We start from the raw sequence: 14,731 nt of genomic DNA on the forward strand, positions 1-14,731 counted from the left end.
AATTAAAATCTGCCCAGGGTGTTCACAAAAGCCTGAGTAGACGATAAAATTACCAAACTTTTTTTTTTTTTTGGAATTGGAATATTTGTTTTATTTGTATTTATTTTTTCTTCACAAAATCAAATGTTTTATGGTCACGATTCACCAGGAGCCTGGACCTCTTGGTTGCAGTCTTAAAAATAATTTATATAAATATTTTCGTAAATCTCTGTCCTATTATTATTATCTCACTCCCAGCCAGATATGATTCTATCATCTTTTTTCAGTAGTCCCAGTCAGCCAGATTGTCGGATTTTGATCCGGTAAAAAGTGGCTGTGGCATGTATCGCATGTCCCAGGCGTTGGTCGATTAATTACACGATCAAGCGCGCGTGCGGCGCTCACGGTCCCACACTGTTCCCCTGCTAACCGTTAGCTCAGGCCCCATGTAAACGGATGGAGCAGGCTAACTCGGCTATGTTATCATGAGGCCTATAGCAAACCATGATGGGCTTATCGTTGGCACTCTCTAGTGGTCTATTAAATCCGGTACAGTCTCCAACCATTTAAAGCCTGGTTGGAGGCTGTACTGGAGAACTGAAAAATGTATAACATTTCTGGCATTATAAGCGCACAAGCATATTGTAAGTTGGCTGAGAATGAGATTTTCTTTTCTTTTTTCTTGGCTCAGCTTCAACCCTATATTATTATTATTTATTTATTTTTCATCCATGGCATCCCTGAATGACATTGTTACTTTATATAGCACCTTACATTTATGTCATATTCCGCTACTTAAATATTGTAGCGACCACACCAAAGAGCCAGCCGTAACTCACTCCTCCAAGGCAGTGGTTCTTAACCTTTTCAGTCCGTCTCATCATTCACTCAAACATCCACAATGTGATTTGTGTGTTTGGGTTTTTTGTTCAAAAGATCTTTATTTTTGCACCGGTGTGTTTGATCACATCTGCTTGTCGTTTCTTTTTTTTAAGTAATGTCTGATTTGGTTGTGATGCTGTGATGTGATGTGATGTGATGTGATGCGATGTGAGCATGATGATTTATCGTTTAATGAATTACTCATTTAAAATTCACCACAATATAATTTAAGTCAACTTCCTCCCTTAACTGTTGCTGTTACAACAGTAAAATGGTAAATAGACACCAACATGTAAATGACGACAAAAAAAGAACTGCAGGAATTTCTTGATGATAAATATACTCTGTTATAGAGGGTTGAAGTTGACTTAAAACCACTTTAGCCCCCTTTCCACTGACATGGCCCAACACCACACCACTCCACACCGCCCACTTGTGCCAGGTTTTCCACTACAAGGACCTGGGTAGAGTGGTGTGAAAGTGGTACTAAACGTGATACTAAAACGTATCCACGTGTAGGTCTGAGCTAGGCCAACAGGGCCAAACACTTCATAATCACTCACTGACTTTTCATTTAGAACACCAGCATATAGTTGTAATACATGATAATAAATTCTATTGCGTTATGACCACTATTATAGTGTATTATAGTTATTACGACCGTAGGTCGCAAGTTTACTACAGTATGAAAACCGGCACATCTTGTCCACATATCTCTGTCTGTAGGTCACGCCTGACACTGTGGTTCCCCTGACACATCACTGTGACATCTCACGTGATATCACAGGTGACATCACCTATGTAAAAGTCCATATGGGTATCCCCCAGAATCCTTTTTATGCCCATATATGAAGATCCCTGATGTCATCGATATAAATCACTGGCCAGATGGCCAAGACATGGCCCATATCTGTGTGGCTGGTTCAGATAGGGATCTCCATGTATGGGCATAAAATGGATTGTATATTGAGATGTCATGGGAACCACTCTCACAAAATCCCTTGTATGCCCATATATGGAGATCGCTAATGTCATCAATATTAAGCCCATATCTAACAGGACTTCATATGGGAATGCCCATATATGGAGGAAGACAGCCCATAGTGGCTGGTTCAGACAGGGATATCCATGTATGGGCATAAAAGGGATGTACTATGGATCTCCATATATGGGTACCAGGGGTCTCCATATATGGGTAACTAGTCCGATATACATCACTGGCCAGATGGCCAAGAATTGGCCCTTAAGGGCGAGGTTGCATGTCGCCCAGAGGCGTCTTACTAGTCATAGTAATACATTAATACTATATTGTATTATAATCACAGTTATAATCCATTATAGGGTCCAGACTACAGGCTGTACAAGAGCGAACCAGAACTGACCACAGTAGCAGAGGTGGACGAAGGAACCAACGAAGAGCGATCTGAACAAACACCTGCACACAAAGGTGCAGACACACACACACACACACACACACACACACACACACACACACACACACACACACACACACACACTAGTTGTGAGGACCAGATTTCCCCACAAGTATAGAGGGTATGTGCATGCATAAAGCGAGTGGCAAAGTGTATGTGCTGTCAAGGCCAGAAAGTCGTTTTTGCCACTCAGTAGGCGTTCCTGCATAACTTGCTGGTATGATGATGATGATGATGATGATGATGACGTATACCCTCTATACCAGAACTTGAGAAAATGAGGACAATTTGGAAGACAAATGGATGTTTTATAGTAAAGGTTAAGGTTATAATTAGTTTTATAATTAGCTAAAGTTTCAGGTTGGGGTTAGTTAGACATTAGACATTTTGAGGTTAGATTTAAGTGGAAGTTAAAGTTCTGGCCGATGTGTGCTTATTTGTTGACCGATAACTAGTGTACGATGTGCCACATTATTATTATTATTATTTTTACTCATTAAAATTGGAAAAGCAACTGTGTAATTTTCGATTTGGACAACTTTAACCATTATTTTATACAGTGGCTATTCAAAAATAGCAGATCTACAAGCTCATAACTTGAGCTTGTAGATCTACAATTTATTTATTTTTAAATCTTAAAATTTGTGACCAAAAACCTATGAATATACTGTATGTACTCTGTACTGTATATATTTTTTAAAGTGATTTATTTTTATTTATTTATTTTATCTGTGTTTGTGCGTGTGCGTGCTTCAGGGATGTCCTACCCAGTAGGGATAGTTCCTCCCAGGACAAAGTCTCCCATGGCGGAGTCTTCCTCCATCGCCTCCTACGTCACTCTGAGGAAGAACAGGAAGACAGGAGGAGCGGTGAGACACACACACACACACACACACACACACACACACACGTTTGTTTTACTCTACTGTGAGGACCTAAACGACAGCATTGAAAATGGCTGGAAACCCCTAAACCCCCAAAACTTCTTAAAAAAAACATTTATCTTGGTCCTCACAATGACTATTTCTCATATTCCACCATACCATGTGGAGCACTTGGCCCTCACAGGAAACACACACACACACACACACACACACACACACATGCGCGGGCACAGAATTTGGTGCGACACCCTTGCTGTTACGCCAAGGAGAGCAGGTTGAACATAAAACGCACATCCTGCTAAAGACAGCTTGTGTTGCAGTGTCAAACTTCAACTTTTCAAAACCATTGAAAAAAAAAACCTGCGAATTGGGACATTTCATTGACTGTGTGTGTAGGACCGCCCCCGCAGTGCGGCCGACCAGTGTGCGGGGGAGAGTGGGCGGGGCAGGATGAGCGTGGAGGAGCAGCTGGAGAGGATTCGCCGCCACCAGCAGGGTGCGCTGCGGGACAAGAAGAAGAACCCCGCCCTCAACCCTGCCCTCGTCAGAGACAAGGCCAACCGCAGTGCACAGGTGAATCAAGCAAATTAAAATCTGTTCAGGATGTTCATAAAAGCATGATTAGATGATAAAATTACCAAATGTTTTTAAAGTGAAATATCCCTTTAACATACAACAAATCTGAATTCCTATCCTGTATTTTTAATTTTTGTATTTATTATTATTGTTATTATTATTATTATTACACTTATTTATTTATTTTCAAAATAAAGAATAATGTACTGTACATCATTGTACAGTGGATAGCAAAACAAATAAAAAAAAACTCATCCTCCACAACTCCCAGTTAACAAAGAACACACAATGTTTGTAAGCGTGTTTTCTAAAGCCTGTTTGTTTGCGGGTGTGTGTGCGTGTGTGCGTAGTCTCACGCCAGACGCAGGGAGGAGTCGCTGGTCAGCGACATTGAGCAGCTGGAAGCCTCCATGAGGGAGCAGGACATGATGGGAGGTCAGGAGACTCCTGCTGAGGAGATCGCTCGCCTCCGAGAGGCGTCCATGATGGACTCTCTGATCCTGGAGCAGGTACTGTTCAACACACACACACACACACACACACACACACACACACACACACACACACACACACACGTTTCCCCAAACAGTCGGTCGGGGACCTACTTTTTTTTTTTTTTTTTTACCCATTTAGACCTGGAACTGGAAAGCATTTGTGTTTGTTTGTGTCACTTTAGATTTTAAACATTTTAACCGTTGTTTTATACTTTAGCTATTCAAAAATAGCAGATATACAAGCTCATAGTGTGGCACTCGGTGCCGCGCTATGAGCTTGTAATCCTTGCTTCTGTAGGTCCCTGGAAGAACACATTTTAAGATGGGGGTCCTCGGCCAAATACACATAATTTTGGGGGGTCCTTGACACAAGACCCACTGATCTTTAAACCCTAACTTGGCTGCTGGTCTCTGTTGGTAGCTGGGTGTGTCTGAAGAAACGTCCATTCCTGAACAGGAAGCTGACAAACAGAAGAAGGTCGATCGCATCAAAGCACTCATCGCCAAAAACAGGTAAACTTACCTGAAGATAACACACTACATTACAATAACACATTGCTATAAGTTATAACACAATACAACAACATCGGAATCAGCTTTATCGTCACTTCACATCAGCCAAATACGTATTGTTTTGGGGTCCTTGACATGGAAAGGTTTTGAGCTCCAACATCAGAAAAAGAAAAAGAGAATCGGCGAGTGTCCACAAAAGGTTGCCTTACTGGTGTAATCCATACCAATCCAATAATCTTGACGACAAGACTGTGTGTGTGCGTGTACGTGTGCGTGTGTGGTGTGTGTGTTTCCTTTCCCCAGCATGCAGAATGTTGTTCCCAGTTTGAGTCCAGATCAGGATGAGCAGCAGGACGGTTCGGGTTCTGTTCATCAGGAGAAGCTCATCAACATCTCATATGATCTGGCTGCTCAGGCTTCCAGACGCAGCAAACTGACCACAGGTACACATCACTAACATATAACTGTCTACACTACAGGTACAAACCACTAACACTAGTCCTGTGCCCGGGGGTATGCACACTTACAGTATATGTAGTCGGGGATCCACATGCCCAAAAGCTCAAGGAATAGGGTTGAACCTGTGATGTTCTGCCGCACTTTTTATTTCTGTTTTATCTATTAGTTTGGTCATTAAGGTCCACAGAATGAGAGGCCTGCTCTGCCGGAAACGTCACGAAAAAAAGTTATGGCCATTTGTATATTCACTGTCCCATTGACTCCACTAAAAATATTCAAAAAAGAAAAGAAATCTGCTTTAAGTAGCATGTGAGGGGTCAAACTAGGGGTTCTTCATCATTCTGAATCCATTGCAAGCATTTGTTTTGGGCAAAATATTGGCCCGCAGAATCTGTGAAAAGTGATGAGTCATCACTTTTTTCCACTTTTCACAGTTTATGCGAATGGCCATAACTTTTTTCGCGATGTTTCCGGCAGAGCAGGCCTCTCATTCTGTGGACCTTAATGACCAAACTAATAGATAAAACAGAAATAAAAAGTGCGGCAGAACATCACAGGTCCTCTCCCATTTTGATGACTGGATCCCCGGCTAATGAGAGATTTAATGTAGGAGTCTCAGAAGTAATGTTGGAGAACCCAGACCGGCAGAACAGTCACCATTGACATCCAGTTGTGCAATACGCGTTGTATCAGTCAGTACTATGACGTCAGCATGCAGCCAGACAGCCATTGTGGCGACACTGTTTATTATCAATGATGTCAGCATGCTCTTCTCCAAATTTCGGCATTGATTCAGCATGCGGTGGCGACACTGTTTAGTATCAGTGAGGTCAGCATGCAGACAGATGGTCAGACACAGACTGCGGACGGGCAGACAGACAGACAGACATTCGCTAAATTAATAGTTATTAGTGTGGTTGCCCAACAGGGCAACACTTTATAGTCCTGGGGAAACTATCTATTACTAGGGTAACTTTTCCGCTGCCATTAGAAATGGCAGGGATAGGGAATCGGAAACTGTTTTGATTACTAGGGTAACTTTTCCGCTGCCATTGGAAATGGCAGGGATAGGGAATCAATGGGAGTGGGAATCAATTGGTCGAGCTTCACATGACAGTTAGCTTACTGTAGAATATAGTCAGCAACCGTCAGCAACCACACTCGCAGCTCAACAAAAGCAAATGCTTTTGTTGAGATTTCTTTCCCAATAAACGATAATGGCAATTATCGTCCCATCCCAAAACACTACAAACGACCAACAACGCCTAAAAACAACCACAAAACAATGTTTTTTGTGTTACAGTTACAGTTATAGTTCTTATTGTGAACAGCCCTTAATGGTGCTTTCATTCATGTTCACTGTGTGTGTGTGTGTGTCTGTGTGCGTGTGTGTCTGTGCATGTGTCTTTGCAGTGAAAAGCGTGTCCCCCCCGCCCTCCCCCCACCCCCCTCAGCTGAGTGACGGCTCGCACTTCATGTGTGTGTAGTTCAGCAGTAAGCGTCTGTCTTTACCTGTGTCCATTATGTGCTAATTATTGTTGGTGTTGGTGTTGCATGCTAACGAATATGCTAATCACATATTAACAGTGTGTTAATTATATGTTAATGACGTGTTCATTATATGTGGGTGATGTGATGTGTTGCTGATGCGTCATTGGTAGGGGTGTAACGATACATTTTAATAGCGATTCGATACATATCACGATACATATTTGACGATACGATACATGGACGATATTGGTTCATTCATGGTGATACAATACGATTCGATTCAATGATTTAAAATCGATATAGGAACTATTTAGCAAAGAAATTAAATCTGTGTGAAAAGTGTGGATAGTGCAGGTTTTTAAGGGAAGCATGTATTATTATGGATATAAATAAGTAAACACTGTGATTATCTGGCGAATACATGGACATTGTATTTGAACACATACCATATGGACAAACCCAGACCTTGACATGAACACAGAGATTACACACATTTATCGAAAGACCAATGTAGCTATATGGAAAGGAAAAGTAATTAAAGCCCTCCTTTTCATTTTTTCTTCTTAAAAATGCTAAATGCAATGCACAAGTAGGTAGTATCGATACAATCGATTATTTGCACTGCCGATTCGATGCGATACAAATTTAAACGATTCGATCCGATTTTTGCTGTTTTCGTTTCGATATACTTAGATTTTTTTTTAATTAAAAACGATATTTCGATGCAGTTACTATATCGTTACACCCCTAGTCATTGGTGTTTGGGCCTGATCTGTCTGTCTGTCTGTCTGTCTGTCTGGACAATACCCGACATTGGAAAATCTTCCTGAACTAATAGTACGGAGAATCATTTGCACAAGTTCCGAGGAACAGTTCTGAGACAGTCTTGAGACAAGTTCGGAATGACATCGATTAGTAGTTATGCCACCTCCCCTTTCCCCAAGAAAAGCTCAGATGCCGCCCGGGAGTATGTGTTGCCCTTGACACGTTGCTGTTGTTGTCTCTCTGTCCTCAGTGAAGACGTACACCTGAAGGCCCAGCAGGCGGCAGCAGAGAGCAGACAGCATGAAGAACGCCAACGCCTCTCTGTGACCTCTGACCCCTAGAGGTCAAACTTTCCAGGAAGCACTTCTGTCAGTATTAATTAAAACGTCGCTTTGAGCAAACGATTTAATTAAACCGCCCTTTGATCAAGCGATTTAATTAAACCGCCGTTTTATTTTAGTTTTATGAATTTTTTTATCAAACGATTTGGATACTTTGGGAACGTCTTATCGAGAAATCTAGTGTCCATGTTCTGTTTACGAATGTTCCACGGAAAATCGCCGATCTGCAAGCCGACAATCCGTCGCCAGCTTGTAGGTCGGACATTTTTTGCAGAAGTGATTGAATGAAGGCGCCTCAATGTTAAATTGAAAAAAATATATAAATACATTTGTAAAATGGTGTGAAATAATACAAGTATGCATGATGTGAACATGCACGGTACAGCATCATCGAACCTAAATGTTCCCTTCAACTTCTATGACTGTGGCTATGCCCAGGTTTTGTAGCAATTATAGCAATATGTTCAAATCACACCTTAAATTACTTCAGGCCATTTTCCAATTCCTTTATTTTTTTAGTTTTTAGTTTTAGTTTGGAGAGGAGAAAACAGACAGTTTAATGTTGAGGTGCCCACAATGTTTAGGTGTCCACTCTTGCTGTTACCAAGAGATTTGGAGTCGAGGGGTGGGAAAAGAAGTGGACCAGGTAAAGAGCCCTGGGGGACCCCAGTGCCACCTACAAGGTGTGTGATCCCACCACAGCACCCAGGGGTGTTGTGGTGGGATCACCAAGCGTTTTTTTATTTTATTTTATTTATTTTTTATTAGTGATTAAATGACCACGTTAACGTTCGTACTGACACACCTGTTTAGATCTGGTTTGTATTAATTAACACAATTGTATGTGGATTTATTTCTGCTAATTGTTTTTATTGATTTCATTTCATTTTTTATGAAGACTTCAAAAGTGGTGTGTTTTTTTTTCTTCATTTCTTCTGTTGAATATAGTGCTCTATATTGTGATAGTAATGTGATGGAGTGTTTGTTCAGTAACAGGGGTCTCCATGTCTCTCCTGTCTTTAGTACACAGAAAATACATGTTCAGGTCTGAATATAAATGTTATCCTACCAACGATCTTTTCTCAGATACGATTGTATTGTTTGTACAGTGTTCCAGTTCCATTTTTGTTTGCTTGTGTTTTATTTTTTTCCCCTCACTTCCAATTTCACTCGTTTATCCTGCTCTCTCCGAGTTTGATAAAAATTGGTATCCTGACCTGAAGATGTACCGTATGTTCTGTTTATTTAAGAGCTGGAGAGACGGGGAGAGTCCTGTTACTGAACAAACACTCTATAGCAATGATGATGTGACATCAAGGGAGATGAAGAACTTCAGAAGGACTTTTGGGTTTTTAGTTTAAGTTAAAGGACTATTTTACCTCTGCATCTTCTCATGTGTCCATGTTTGTGGCCTGACGATGGACATTTGTTGATAAGGCCATAAAACCAGCAGTTGTCGAACGTTTCATGTCAACCCCCAAATGAAATTGTCTGTGTGTTGTTTAAAGGTGTTAAAGTGATGTACTATATTATATAGTAGTTTTGCTGGGGCCCCCCGAATCTTACCAACATACAGTGTAGGCGGGGTATCTGCACTTTTCTAAAGTGACAAATGAAGGACTTTTAAGACCTTTTAATACCCCTAAATTTAAAAGAAAAAAGAAGAAAAAAAAAAAGCATTACATGTGTCAAGAATAATCAACAAACTGAGAATAAAAGAATAAAAGATTGTCTAAACATTAATTGTCAAATATTAAAGAGGCACACATTGTGAAAATAGCCGATCTACATGTTCACATGTGAGCGTGTGGATCGGATATTTTCACAATATTTATCTGTGGAACCTAGTCGAAACCATGACCAACCAAATGTAACTCCTCAATTCTGCTGTTTGTCATGGCGGGGGGTTCCCCAGTTCAAATATTATGTTGGGGGGTCGCCACCTGGAAAGTTTGAGAAGCGTTGTTCTAGATTACATTTCCTAAACTTGCACAATTACTATCACAATATAGAGCTCTAACGTGGTATTTTACCCCCTTGTTTACAAAAAGCTTTTGTTTTCACTTACATCCCCTTTAACTTATACTCCGTTGCACAACGCTGTCGCTTGCCATGGAATTTTCAGAAATTAAGCTCAAACACTAGCGTCCCTATTCTGGTGCAAACATTCTGCAAGCTGACATGCTTGTAGATCAATAGTAGCCAATAGCCGAAGCTACTAAATATCTGATCTACAAGCTTGTGAGATATTTTTGGTAAAGAGATTGGGTTGATTAAAAAAAAAACTGGACTGGGCCTAATACAGAGCCCTGTGCTGGGACCCCAGGTGTAAGTGGTTTAACAGTTTACGTTCAATCATTCATTGTTTCCTGTGTCAAAGAAAGCAGGTTTCTATATGAAAGAAGTTGATTTATAATTGACGGAGAGTTGCCACTTTTATTTCTGCAAAGTAGATTTATAATTGTTAAATATATACAGAATATCTGAGTTGTAAATAATCTCTGCGTCGGTGTGAATGTGTTGGATTCAGAGACATTTTGTTTTTATTGCAGAGAGTTTTATTTAAATAGCGAAGGAGACACGTTCAGATTTTTGGGGTTTTTAATTAGTTTTTTATTTGTTTTGAGATGGTTTATCCGACCCTGGAACAGCACATGTAAAAAGCAATAAGGACGTTTACGGAACCAGGACTGTTTCTTTTGTTTTGAGGTTTTTATTCCGTTTTGTTTGTGTATAAATTTGTAATTACGCCAAGTTTATTGTTTATATTCGGTACATGGTGAAACAGAATGGAGGACGGAGCCAAATATGCGACTTAACTACTCTTGATATGCAAATTATATGCAAATGTTCATGTCCTTCCTGTTTCATACCATGTTGAATAAAATGTAGCTGTTCTTACTCTGGTCTTTATGTTGTTTGTGTTATAATGTGTTATAATGCAAATATATAGACTGTATAGTATGTATGTTATGTTTATGTTATGTTTGTCCGGTAGCAGAGTCGGTGGACCACTTGCCTTTGGACCACAAGGTCATAGGTCCTGGTTCGATCCTGGGCACCGCCAACTCAGCACCTGGTAACCTGGCTTGGGTGCGGAAAGTCGTGCAGTAAGTACTGTGAGCTGATGGTAGGTGTGGCGCTCGACCTCATCAATCCATCTCCCAGAGGTCTAGTGCGCAACAGTGATGGACTCCTGTGTACAGCAGTACTGACTTCACTGTGAGAGTCCGTGCCTCTGCCCCATACAGCAGTACTGATGCCACTATGAGGGCATGTCTCTGCTCCATACAGCAGTACTGACTCCACTGTGAGGGTCCATGTCTCTGCTCCATACAGCAGTACTGACTCCACTGTGAGGGTCCATGTCTCTGCTCCATACAGCAGTACTGACTCCAATGTGAGGGTCCATGTCTCTGCTCCATACAGCAGTACTGACTCCACTGTGAGGGTCCATGTCTCTGCTCCATACAGCAGTACTGACTCTACTGTGAGGGTCCATGTCTCTGCTCCATACAGCAGTACTGACTCCAATGTGAAGGTCCATGTCTCTGCCCCATACAGCAGTACTGACTCTACTGTGAGGGTCCATGTCTCTGCTCCATACAGCAGTACTGACTCCACTGTGAGGGTCCATGTCTCTGCTCCATACAGCAGTACTGACTCCACTGTGAGGGTCCATGTCTCTGCTCCATACAGCAGTACTGACTCTACTGTGAGGGTCCATGTCTCTGCTCCATACAGCAGTACTGACTCCACTGTGAGGGCATGTCTCTGCTCCATACAGCAGTACTGACTCCACTGTGAGGGTATGTCTCAGGCCCATACAGCAGCACTGACTTCACTGCCTGAGACCCCCAAATAGAAATGTGATGTCTCCCATGGACCCATAAAAATAGCCGATTGCATTATCACCCCTGTCTGATGACATTATATTGCCCAATCAGAAAAGGGACAGAAAATAGACTTGGGATTACAGAAAAGGTTACAAAAAAAATAAAAAATAAATCACACCCGTGTGAACTGAGCGGTGGTCGCGGAGGCCGCGCAACAGCAAAACATATATATATTATATATACAGTATACAGTATATGTGTGTGTGTGTGTCTGGCCTGGCCTGAACAACAGCGCCCCTCCCTTAACGTGTGGTCACAAAAGGTACTGTAGGCTACATACAGACACGCACACACACACACACGGACGCATACACACACGGCCACGTATAGGAGACGGTGTAACCACCGCTCAAAAAAACATCCATTGACCTCAATGAACAAAAAAGGTTAACAAAAAACAGATTTACTTTAGCTGGCATAAAAGTTCCTGGACCTAGAATAATAGTGTGTTGCCTATAGACGGGTTTCTTGTTTACAAACATTGAGACTAAATGCACAGGTGACTGTATCATGTAATCAATTCCTACCAATCCCCAAACCTGTTGTTTTGGGGAGCGCTGTTTTTTATTGGCTAATTTTGGTACCGACCCTGCGCACGCATCTAGTTCTTATCAGTGTAACGTGGACCAGAAACCCGTCTATAGCAAGCACACTAATAATAACACAAACTAGAACTGCATTCTGACGAGGTGCCAACTTGCGTCTCACGCTCAAGAAGGCCACATATGGCCTACTTTTGTGCAAGCTGAGCGGTGTGCATCTCATGTCTGACACGCGCGCACACACAACCACCACCTATATTACCCTCCCCCCTGGCCTCATTAGACAATGAATCAAAGTTCATGTATTCGCTTAGTTAGATCGATTAACTGACAGATCAAACTGACGGCAAGACAAACTGAGCTGCTACAACCTCTAGGTAAGAACAATATTTTACTTTAAACAGAACAACTGCTAACTGCTAGTACAGTATAGTTATTAATAATAGTAGTGCATGAAGCTTTGTCTACATGGGAGGTAGTCCATTTACTTGCTTTGCTTGGGTCATCATTATATATTGTCAGTAATATTCAACACTGTTCAATATTTTTCAAAAACCTTGAATTTAAGGAAATATTTGATCTACAAGCTCACACAGCGTCCTGGTGCGTCCACAGTGCGCACTGAATGTCATGATGCAATGTATTGTGTGCTTGTAGATCACTATTCTTTGTCTAATAATTATAATAGGGCTTAAGTGGTTAACATGTACAAAGAAAACACACGTGCGTGTCGTGCGTGGGAGCACATGCATGCATAAAAGGTCTCGGCTTCAGTCATAAGAAGGGGGGTCTCCAAGGAAAAAAGCTAGGGAATCAGTGCAACACACAGTAAATGAACCTTTGAACAAACCATCATGTCACCTGGCTGTATGCCCTGCCCAGACATCCTTTACTACTAGGAGGCCTTGGATGCAAGGGTTATAATACACAAACGAGAGAGAAGGATAAGATTATGACCCATAAAACCATAATTGTTTATCATTAATCTATTTGACTTTGGTACACTTTGCTGAGCTCGCATCATACAGTCAAAGGTTTTAAAGTTTTTTTTTGTTTTTGTTTTTGTTTTTTCCAACAGGGTCAAAACATAACCTGTTATAAAATAATATATCCACGAGTTTCCAACGCCCCATAGTGCATTGCGCAAACGTCTGCATCGAGGTTCCGCCGCCGATTTACAAGCTCACAACGGGTTGCATCTGCGACGTGACGTGAGCTTGTATGTCTGCTGTTAAACCCGGAAGTTTGGTCCTGATAGTCTCCAGTAAACCCCCGGGGAAACTTGTGGTTACCGTAGTATGTAATAACTCAATATGTATGTTGATCATTCTAATTAAATATCAGACTTTTACTGTATGTCATAAGAAAGTTTCAGGCTTTTTGTCTGATACAAATTTCCCTATTAGAAAAATATAAAGACAAAAACCTTGAAACAACAAAACCCTGGATGACGAATGGACACACACATGCTTGTAAAAAAGGAGGCAGATTTTTGCAAAACAGATCATTTGACAGTACTCCTACAGATTTTGTCCAAACAATACGCAAATCAGCCTCATAGTGGTGCTATTTGTGTTTTTAGGTATCCTATAACTGCACCGATCTGTAAAAGGTTGTCAGGGACCCCCAAAATGATATGTATTTGGCCACGGACCCCCATCTCCACCTTGGGCCCTGTAACTCAGTTCCACTTTTCCCCCCCTTGTGACGCCCTTGATAACAGGCATCCACCATGGAGGTAGCTCTTAAGGAACGTATGTTGAAAACTCTGGAGGAGCTGGAAGACGAGGACTTTATCGGGTCGGGTCGAGGCCTAGCTAAGAACGTAGGCAAAGGTCTGAGCTATCTGTGTGCGAAATTTGGAGTCTGTAGCACCAACCATGTGCTGTCAGGGCTCATCCATGCGATTCGGCCCAATTCGGCCTCGGCTTCAATTAGTAGTCACGATTAAACTGATGATCCTTGCCAAAACAACACCATGACCATGAGCTTCATTATGTGTTATTGTTATAACGCATTATGCATATGTATGAGTGCTAACTCTATAATTACAGTGTTGTTAAGCTGTATAAGCAGAATATAATGCCTCATAACTATGTTTATTATAACACATTATAGATACCGTTTGGGATGCATAGCAAGATGCATATCTTTCTATGCACACAAACAGGACACACACACACACACACACACACACACACACACACACAGAGAGATACATTTTCACCTGCATGCACACTCACACATACAAAGTAATTATTGACCATTGTGATAGTAATGGCGTTATTGTACATGTAGGGCCTACTGTTATTTCATTGATCATTAAAATGGGACGTGATTGAGTTTAGGTTGTTGTGTACTTTACTTATTCCTTGTGTCTCCAGAGTCTGCCTTTGATGCCTTACTTCCACCAGAACCTCAGACCAGAAAGGACTTCATACAGTGTGAGTTCACGTTAGTGATGTTGGAAGTGGGT

At 41.4% G+C, this 14,731-nt stretch overlaps 1 protein-coding gene across 4 annotated transcripts in view; it reads left to right on the top strand.

Annotated features, from left to right (window-relative positions):
* The window catches only part of LOC308294742 (pleckstrin homology domain-containing family A member 5-like), a 119,683-nt gene extending 108,977 nt beyond the window's left edge, over window positions 1-10,706 (top strand). For 3 of the 4 annotated variants that reach the window (XM_080737561.1, XM_080737563.1, XM_080737564.1), the window contains 8 exons: window positions 2,203-2,308; window positions 3,051-3,163; window positions 3,575-3,751; window positions 4,105-4,263; window positions 4,670-4,761; window positions 5,065-5,204; window positions 6,634-6,714; window positions 7,727-10,706. In XM_080737561.1, the coding sequence (XP_080593687.1) occupies window positions 2,203-2,308; window positions 3,051-3,163; window positions 3,575-3,751; window positions 4,105-4,263; window positions 4,670-4,761; window positions 5,065-5,204; window positions 6,634-6,707 (861 nt within the window). In that variant the 3' untranslated portion in view covers window positions 6,708-6,714; window positions 7,727-10,706. The remainder of the gene's footprint in view (window positions 1-2,202; window positions 2,309-3,050; window positions 3,164-3,574; window positions 3,752-4,104; window positions 4,264-4,669; window positions 4,762-5,064; window positions 5,205-6,633; window positions 6,715-7,726) is intronic. The other variant, XM_080737562.1, reaches the window with a different exon arrangement.
* Window positions 10,707-14,731: the final 4,025 nt, after the last annotated feature.

The sequence above is a fragment of the Nannobrachium achirus genome, assembly GCF_963921795.1.
Source record: "Nannobrachium achirus genome assembly, chromosome: 11".
NCBI classification, from domain to species: Eukaryota; Metazoa; Chordata; class Actinopteri; order Myctophiformes; family Myctophidae; genus Nannobrachium; species Nannobrachium achirus.